Source organism: Lathyrus oleraceus, chromosome 6 (genome assembly GCF_024323335.1).
Source record: "Lathyrus oleraceus cultivar Zhongwan6 chromosome 6, CAAS_Psat_ZW6_1.0, whole genome shotgun sequence".
Classification (NCBI taxonomy): Eukaryota; Viridiplantae; Streptophyta; class Magnoliopsida; order Fabales; family Fabaceae; genus Lathyrus; species Lathyrus oleraceus.
Genome location: NC_066584.1, coordinates 256,244,387 through 256,254,117, shown reverse-complemented (window position 1 = coordinate 256,254,117; position 9,731 = coordinate 256,244,387). Strand labels below are relative to the sequence as shown.

Genomic DNA, 9,731 nt, shown 5'->3' with positions numbered 1-9,731 from the left:
GCCGATCACCTTCTCCAGCGCTGGCATCTTTCAGTATGGCCAGGTATCAGCAATCAATGAAGAGGGTGGGGATAGTGATTGTGACATCGACAACTGGGTGCGTCCGAGGATCCCGGGTGAAGTTCTCCATAATTGATCTTCTAAGGAGATTGTCCAAGCCACTTGTCTGAAGGAGTAATTTTCTTTGTTTATTCATGCATGTCCAAGTCTTACGTTCCGCCCAGAGCGTAATGACTCATTGTAGGGCCCATCTATGTGACATTTACATTTTTTATCATAAATAAAGGACGTCTTTTTGCATTCAAATATTTCGTTCCCTGTCTTTCTATTTTTGCAGTTTTTCAAAATAAAAAAAAATGGCAATGTTTTGTTTAGTTTCCACTTTTTTCTTTCACACTCATAAGCACATACCATCACTCATGAAGATGCACGTCACCGGATCCTATTGATAACAGTTCTGCTATGGCTCGCTTCGACTTTGAAAATCCAATCTTTCAAGCTGAAGAAGAGGGTGATGAAGACTGTGAACTCCCTGAAGAACTTGCCAGTTTCTTAAAACAGGAAGAAAGGGTCATTCAACCGTATCAAGAGTCTGTTGAAGTGATTAATCTCGGCACCGAGGACGCCAAGAGAGAAATCAAGATAGGGGCTGCTTTGGAAGATAATGTGGAGAAGGGGTTTATTGAATTGCTGCAAGAGTATGTTGACATCTTCGCCTGGTCTTATCAGGACATGCCCGGGCTGGACACGGACATCGTGGTACACCGCTTGCCTCTTAAAAAAGGTTGTCCTCCGGTCAAGCAGAAGCTCAGAAGAACAAGAGCGGAGAGGGGCTGTCAAGATAAAGGAAGAAGTGCAAAAGCAGTTGGATGCAGGGTTTCTAGCAGTCACAAATTATCCGCCATGGGTTGCAAACATCGTCCCAGTACCTAAGAAGGATGGAAAGGTACAGATGTGTGTCGACTACCGGGATCTGAACAGAGCCAGCCCTAAAGACACTACAACAAACAAGACCTTAGACAGCGCTTTTTTTAGCCTTAGACAGCGCTTTAAAGCGCTGTCTAAACCTCCGCTGCTAAAGGTTTAGACAGCGCTTTTTTAAATCTTAAAAGCGCTGTCTAAGCCCCCCCCCCCCTTAGACAGCGCTTTGGCCAAAAGCGCTTTATAAGACCCTCTTATTTTAAATTTTTTAGGTATACCTTAGACAGCGCTTTTGAAAAGCGCTGTCTAAGCCCCACCCCCTTAGACAGCGCTTTGGCCAAAAGCGCTTTCTAAGACCCTCCTATTTTAATTTTTTTAGGTATACCTTAGACAGCGCTTTTCAAAAAGCGCTGTCTAAGCCCCCCCCCCTTAGACAGCGCTTTTGCCTAAAGCGCTTTCTAATCCCCCCCTTAGACATGGTTTCAGCTTGACGTCTCACAGACTCAAATAGCACAAAGGATAGGTACCTCTCCCCAAAGCTTGGAAAAATGACCTGCAACATGTCAAAATGAAACTGCAATCACAAAGTGCTTCACAATTTTGTATAATGAGGCTTTTATCTTAATGAATCATTCAAGTAACATAAATAAACAGAAAGATGAAACTATATTAGCCAGTTCTTAAGCTACAATATCATATTTTAGATTAATAACATCAACTCAATTCCTTTAGCCAGAGGTCTTAATTGAACCTTATGCTACCATTTTTTGTAATTAAATGAAACTTGATATTTGTAATAACATAAACTAAGATTTTAGGGATATAATCAACTTACAACAATAAGCTTTCCAGCATTTTCTGGCCTTTTGGCTATCTTAATGGCAGCGGCGGCTGCAGCTCCAGAAGATATTCCCACCTACAACAAATCCAGAGTAAAGAGGTTCGGTAAATTATAAAATTTGAAAAGAGGATATGACCAGTTTTTTTTCTCACATCCAATTACCGATTATAAATTTGCACTAGAGGCTCGACAAAATAGACATTAAAGACAGCAATACGCTGACTCTTAGTTGTTTCTATATAGTTTTAGAACTTACAAATAGGCCTTCTTTAAGTGCAAGAAGCTTTGCAGTTTCTATTGCTTCATCACTTGATATCTGCCAAATTATACATATCTCAGGTTAACACATTAAATATTGACAACTATTACAAAATAATGAGATTTTCGGTATCTTTCAAATATATAAAACAATAAACTGCCAAATGAAATACATATCTAGGAATTGAGGGCATAAGAAGGTCAAGAAAACATCAACAATCAGATGCAATAACTATGGACATGTGAATCTTCTTCCTACACTGTATAAGACTGTACTTTGCATTTCCAAACAATTTCCAAAAAAATAATTTCATACATCATTATATTGTATAAAGGATGATTATTGATTATATAATGATTATCTACAAGATTGTTTTTTAAAAATGATTATCCACAAGTTTTTAAGCTTACTTGAATGACTTCATCAATAAGACCAGTGTCCAAGACACCAGGGACAAAGCCAACACCAATCCCTTGAATCTTGTGAGGACCTGAACATTCAGAGCAGCAAATTGTAAATTATCCACGACACAGAAATTTCTTGATCTCAACCATAAGGGGCAAGGCTTTATTCAAGATAAAAACTGTTAAACTATATCTACCCTCTGAAGTAAAACCAAATAGGAATTGGATTACTTAGTCTATTCTCTGAAGGGATAATTGTACGAATGAGAAAATACAGCATATAATCGCAGTGACAGAAACTTCATAAGCTTAGCATGTGATTAGACCGAGGATCAATCTGGTCAACCAATCATGAAATGGATGTCGAGAAAACTTTACAAGGAAAGACACAATGAATACTGTATTCTAAGAAAATCTGGTGGGAATCTTCTTTCAGTAATTTTGACAGGTAGGATAAAACCCACCCTAGTCCTTCCAGCAAATAGCTTTTGCACATTAAAGGGAAGAAACATGTTTTAACCCACGGAGGGGGTTGTCTACATTATCAATCCATGACCCAATTTCAGAGACTCGAAAGAAAATGCAAAAAACAAAAAGTTAAAACTAAGAAGTGCAATTTTCCCCTTATTTTAAATAGTTTCTCCTGAATGTTTTTTAGATCTTCCTCTACCTCTTATAATCAGGCCCTTTTCCATTTGATCTTTAAGTCTCTATAGTACTTATAAACCGGTCAATAGAAAATTAAATAACAAATCAACTTGTAATGCAAGAATTTTGCCGTTCATATGCAATTTTAAAAAACTAAATTATTACAGAAAAGCTTAAAGCTCACCCGGCTTTCCCCCTGAGAGCACCGGACTCTCCACCGGTTCCACGCCAAACAGCTACATAAAGCAAAACGATGGTGAGAGCATATAAAAGGGAATGACATAGGTATAAATATATTCAAACATATATTTAGACATATATTTAGAGAGGAAAAGAAACCTTTATATTAGAATTTTGCTCCTTGAGATATTTCCCAGCACCTGTTATGGTACCACCAGTACCAATCCCAGAAACAAATGCGTCAACTTTCCCATCTGTGCCTTTCCATATCTCCGGACCCGTGGTTTCATAATGCACCTGCAAAAGTAACAATAAGTCGAGAATCCATTGTGCGAGTTATAGAACAAAAGAGTTTATATACCTTGGGATTAGCAGGGTTTTCAAATTGCTGAAGTATGTAAGCATTAGGTGTCTTAGACAATATCTCTTCCGCTTTCTGAACAGCTCCTTTCATTCCCTTTGCAGGGTCTGTCAAAACCAATTCAGCTCCAAAAGCTAACAGAATAATTCTTCTTTCAAGACTCATTGACGCAGGCATCGTAATTATGAGCTTGTAACCCTTGGCCGCTGCCATGAAGGCCAATCCAATGCCAATATTACCACTTGTTGGTTCAATGAGGACACTCTTCAGTAAAATATGAATCATTAAGATCTAAAATGAATGCTATAATAGTAACAGAGAAGGCACTTTTCTTTAATTATCAAAGTAAACCAACCTGTCCAGGTGTGATAAGCCCCTTCTCTTCAGCATCAGCAATCATACTATAACCAATCCTGTATGTCAAATATACATGATAAATAGTTACCCATGTGAAACACAATTCTACCAAAAGCATGAATAAAAAACTCACAATCAATAGTTACCTGTCTTTAACGCTAGAGCATGGCTCCATCAATTCGAGCTTGGCAGCGACTCGAGCAACGCAGCCATCAGTAAGTTTATTTAAATACACTAACGGGGTTTTCCCAATCAACTACACCAAACAAACATTTGAAAACAAGAATATGTTATCTAGAAGAGAACACAAAAAATGGACATGATGAAGGAACACAAACAAACTCACTTCTGTAACATCATTAGCAATTCCAGATCTTTGGACAGCCATGGTATCAGCTCAGTGACTACAAAAATCTGACAAACAATAAACAGTATTAGCATAGCAGTGAGAATAATCAAGATAGAATAACAATTAAGCTTCATATTTGTTGAAAATTAGAATATTATAAAAACAGAAACTGAATCAGTTGATGTGGAGGGAGTTTCACACCGGTTAAAAAGACAACAAGATTATGCACATTCTCAACATTAGTAAACTACCGCAAGATTATAAACATTCTCAACAAGATTATAAACATTCTCAACATTCTCAACAAGATTATACAGTAGAAACGAAGAAATGAAGAAATATTGAAGAACATACCGCAAGAAATGAAGAACAGTAGAAACGAAAAACGAAGTCAACACCCAAATGTCGAGACACGTACGATTCTTCAAACACGTTCAATGATTGAAACCGAAAAATGGAAGTGTATTCATGTTCGCTGTTATGGTTTTCGCTGATAGGGTTTCAACATTCGCAGGAGGGAAAACAAAAGAACAGAGAACGAAAATTGAAATGGAGTCTGAAATTTTATTTTAATTAGACCTTAGACAGCGCTTTTGTGGAAAGCGCTTTCTAAGGTATGCCTTAGATAGTGCTTTCCAAAAGCGCTTTCTAAACCCCCCCTTAGACAGCGCTTTTGGTTTTAATTTTTTTTTAATTTAAAGACTTTAGACAGCGCTTTATCAAAAGCGCTGACTAAGGTCTATATTTAAAAGCGCTTTCTAAAAGCGCTGTCTAAGGGGGGGTCTTAGACAGCGCTTTTAGAAAACGCTGTCTAAGACCCCCCCTTAGACAGCGCTTTCATTATTTTTTTGGAACATTTTCCGTGTTTTATTTTAATTTTAACCTTAGACAGCGCTTTCTTTTAAAAGCGTTGTCTAAGATGCGCTGTTAAAAGTCATTTTTGGCGTAGTGAGATGATTTCCCATTACCTCACATCGACGTTTTGGTGGATAATACAGCTCAGTTCTCGGTATTCTCTTTCATGGATGGCTTTTCTGGCTATAACCAAATCAAGATGGCACTAGAGGACATGGAAAAGACAACTTTCATAACCCCATGGGGGACCTTCTGCTACAAGGTGATGCCGTTTGGTCTGAAAAATGCTGGAGCAACATATCAACGAGCTATGGTGACTCTGTTCCATGATATGATTCATCATGAAATCGAGGTTTATGTGGACGATATGATTGCCAAATCTCAGACAGAAGAAGAACATTTGGTGAATCTGTGGAAATTGTTTGAACGATTAAGGAAATTCAAGCTGAGACTTAATCCGAACAAGTGCACTTTCGGAGTGAGATCGGGAAAATTGCTGGGTTTTATTGTTAGCGGAAAAGGGATTGAGGTGGATCCTGACAAAGTGAAAGCAATACAGGAAATGCCTGAGCCAAGAACAGAGAAGCAAGTCTGGGGTTTCTTAGGGAGGTTGAACTACATTGCAAGGTTCATTTCTCACCTAACAACCACGTGTGAGCCAACTTTCAAGTTGCTGAGGAAGGATCAGGCTATCAGGTGGAACGATGATTGTCAAAGGGCTTTCGAGAAGATAAAAGAGTATTTGCAGAAACCTCTAATCCTTATACCTTCAGTTCCTGGGAGACCTCTGATAATGTACCTATCAGTGACTGAGAACTCGATGGGGTATGTATTGGGACAGCATGACCAGTCTGGTCGAAAAGAGCATGCCATATACTACCTTAGCAAAAAGTTTACCGACTGTGAAATCAAATATTCACAGCTCCAGAAAACTTGTTGTGCTTTGGCCTGGGCTGCTCGCCGACTGAGGCAGTATATGTTGAACCATACTACCTTGTTGATTTCTAAGATGGATCCAGTGAAGTACATCTTTGAGAAGCCGGCTCTCACTGGACGTGTTGCCCGTTGGCAGATGATTTTAACAGAATATGATATCCAGTATACATCCCAAAAAGCCATCAAAGGGAGTATTCTGTCAGACTATCTTGCTCAGCAGCCGATTGATGATTATGAGCCGATGAAGTTTGATTTTCCAGATGAAGACATCATGTTCCTCAAGATGAAAGACTGTGAAGAGCCAGTTGTTGAGGAGGGACCTGATCCAAACGAAAAGTGGACTTTATTGTTTGATGGGGCTGTCAATGCTAGAGGAAGTGGAATTGGCGCTGTCATTACTACTCCGAAAGGTGCCCACACGCCTTTCACCGCTCGTTTGACTTTTGAGTGCACAAATAAAGAAGCTGAGTACGAGGCCTGTATCTTGGGTATTGAGTGTAGCACCTCAAATTTGCACCTACCATTGTACATACTATCTCATATTAGGTCATAGCAGATCATGATCCATTGCATAACATTTGCATTGTCCTCAGTTGCCTCAAGAGCAAGCAAGTCAAGAAATTAGGTCAAACTGATCAGGAGATCAGTCAACCAATCACGCAAGGGTGTTTCTCAAGGAATCAAGGCCCTAGAGTTTGCTCAACAAGTTCACATGACTTGGAGGTCTTTTTGAAGTGTTCAAGTCAAGGGTGGAAGGCTCAGAGGTCAGCAGTCAATGCACAGCCAGGCAAAAACCCTAGAAAGTCAACAATCAGTCAAAGCAGTGGATGGTGGCCATTCTTGTGGAATTTGGGCCCCATGGTCAATAATCAAGAGTTCATATGTCTTGGGACATCATTTGAAGTCAAAGTCTCAAGGAATTAGGGTTTGGAATTCATCAGAAGTGCACAGTCAGTCCAAAACCCTAGAAAAGTCAAAGTTGGTCAACTGTGGTTGATTCATTGGTTCTGATGGATGGAAATGGTTTGAAGGAGCCTATTCATGTCCTAATAGGCCTCATATGTCATGGCAATCAACATCATGGAAGAATTTGAAGCCAATCAGAAAATTTCCAGAAATAGAAAGTGGACCTGTAATTTCAATTGCCAAAAATAGAAACTTCTTGATCCTCAACTTGCATCATGATACAAGCTCCAAATGGATTTTTGCCCAACATGAAAGTTGAAGATCTTGTTCTCCCATTTTCAAAAAGTCCAAGAACTCTCAAATCCCATGTATGGTTGTCAAGATATGATCAATTCATTTTCATCAATTTGTGAACTTCAAAGGGGCATATCTCTCAAACCATAAGGCCAAATTTGGTGGGGTTTTTTTCCTACAAACCACACTTTTCATCCTCTTTCCAAAAATATAAACTTCATGACCTAAAACCTTGCCAATCAAATTGGCATTTTTTGACCTTTTTCATTAAAAATCAAAGTTTGACCAAACTTTGACTTTTTGATTTATGGACTTTTTCTCACATTGGCCAATTGGGATTCACTTTATACCATATTTGTGACATGTTCCAAGCATAATTTCATGTTCATGACATCTCCATACCACCATTCTAGACCAAAATGTCAAATTTCACAAATATGCAAATGGTTGGAAACAAGTGAAGCAAAGTGTAGTAATCATTCAACAGATCAAAAACAGTAAATTGTAGGCCCTTTGCAGCCTTGCCAAGCCCATTTTCGTGCATCCCTACACCCTCCCATATCCACTTATGCAAATTAGCAATTTTGGGCAAATAGCTTCATTAAGCTAATTTTTGGTTAGCACTTGGATTAGTAAGGCTAAACAGCAAATATAAGGTTATTTTCTGTCACAAACAAACCCTAAGAACCACAGCCTCCATACAGAAAAATAGAGATACTCTCCTTCTTGCATTTGGCACGATTGGGATTTTCTGCTCAAAATCTCCATAACCCTCAAGCAGCACTTGATTCCTCCATGCTCTAACCAACATTGCAAGCTCATTTCAAGCATTATTCATCACTTGCACAGCATTTTCAACTCTGTTTTCTTCGACCACCCATCCATGGCAGATTGAAATCAAAGTCGTTGCAAACTATCCTGAGCCAAATTTCTCCTTCTATCCATCTTGTGAAGGCCTTGTGCACACCTGTTCAAAGCATTTGCCACGAAAAAGCCACTAAAGCATCCACTGTCATCCAAATTGGTAAGATTTCGATTTGCATTATCCTTTAAACCATGCCATGCTTTAGGTAGGCTTTGCTTCACTGATTCTAATGAGCTATGGATTGCGTAAAATGGTTGAGTATTCACTGATTTATATGGATTCAAAGTTTGATGTGTAAACTTGTTTTTGCTTAGTTCATCTTGATTAACATGTTTTGATGAATTTGGATATTGGATTTATGCTGCACGTTGTGTGTTGATCACAATGGTGTGTTTGATTTCGAGTTTTGGACTGATTATTTTTCACGATTTCTGGGTTGAAATGAGGTTGCTACTGTAGCTTAAACTCCAAAATGCGTTTGCCCAGAATATTTGTTACTGTGCAAAGCCCTAAGAATTTCCCAGAATATTGGAAGTGTGTTTGGCTGTGGTGATGTCGTTACTGCATGAGTTGTACTGTGTCGCATAAACCCTAAACGCCACTACTGTTGAAAACCTTAATTTATTTTCCAGATTTTCTTTAAACTTTGTTTGGTCGCTACTGGTTTATCTTGCATGAGGAATTCCCATGGTTGTGTTTGTTCTGTTGTTAGCTAAATGTTGCTTAGTGATGATGTTTCATGGCCACGTTTAATCATTGATGCTGTTGTTCATGATTGGTGTTTGGATATTGAAGTTGATGAACTGCATGAACATGAAACCCTAGCTGCATAAGCATGAGAAATTCCCAGAAATTTGATTCACGATTGGTTGCTGTTGCTGTTTACCCTGCGTGCGCACTGTTACATTGGGAGATGACCAATCACGTTATTTCCCAAACCTCCCCAATGCACGGTCGTTTCATTTAAGTTGGCCATCAATTACAAATATGCCATTCAGTTGACCCTCGTTTGACCATTAAACATATTACTTGTTCATTGTTTTCATCCAATTGTTCATTAACTTCCATAATTCACAATTCATTCGATTTAAGTCCAAAAATTATGGAATTTTTTTCCATCATGTTCACAAGAGTGTCTAGTATTTAATGATAATTTTTAATGAATTTTCCATTGGATGGATTTTTAATGATAATTGTTTTCCCAACATGTATGCATAAATGATACATCTTACCATTTCTTTTGTGAAATTGTCATGACATATCCATTGCCCCTGAAATTGTTTGTGGTAAAACTAGACATGCTCACCTTCATTTCCATATAAAGTTTGTGCATTTATCATTTGTGGATTGAGAGTTATGATTTTCTGAAGTTATGTGTTACATTTGGTGCTACATGAATGATATGCATTTTCCCTAATTTTGTTCACATGCTTCCCTACATCCAAATGACCCCAAATTTTGCATGAATCATCTATCACATGTCTAGTTTGTGTATGAATTTTCTTGGAATTAATCTTTCTGTTTTCCATTTGATTGTGAATTTTCTTCCATGCTT

General features: G+C 38.4%; 1 protein-coding gene across 1 annotated transcript; it reads right to left on the bottom strand.

Moving 5' to 3' along the window:
* Positions 1-808: 808 nt before the first annotated feature.
* On the bottom strand, positions 809-4,464 carry LOC127095019 (cysteine synthase). Its single transcript, XM_051033770.1, has 11 exons — positions 4,318-4,464; positions 4,118-4,227; positions 3,970-4,027; positions 3,615-3,878; positions 3,413-3,550; positions 3,258-3,309; positions 2,432-2,511; positions 2,019-2,078; positions 1,757-1,837; positions 1,398-1,474; positions 809-833 (listed from the first exon to the last, which is right to left on the bottom strand). Exons 1-11 carry the CDS (start codon positions 4,357-4,359, stop codon positions 809-811), a joined length of 987 nt encoding a protein of 328 aa, XP_050889727.1. The 5' UTR covers positions 4,360-4,464.
* Between the last annotated feature and the right edge of the window lie 5,267 nt (positions 4,465-9,731).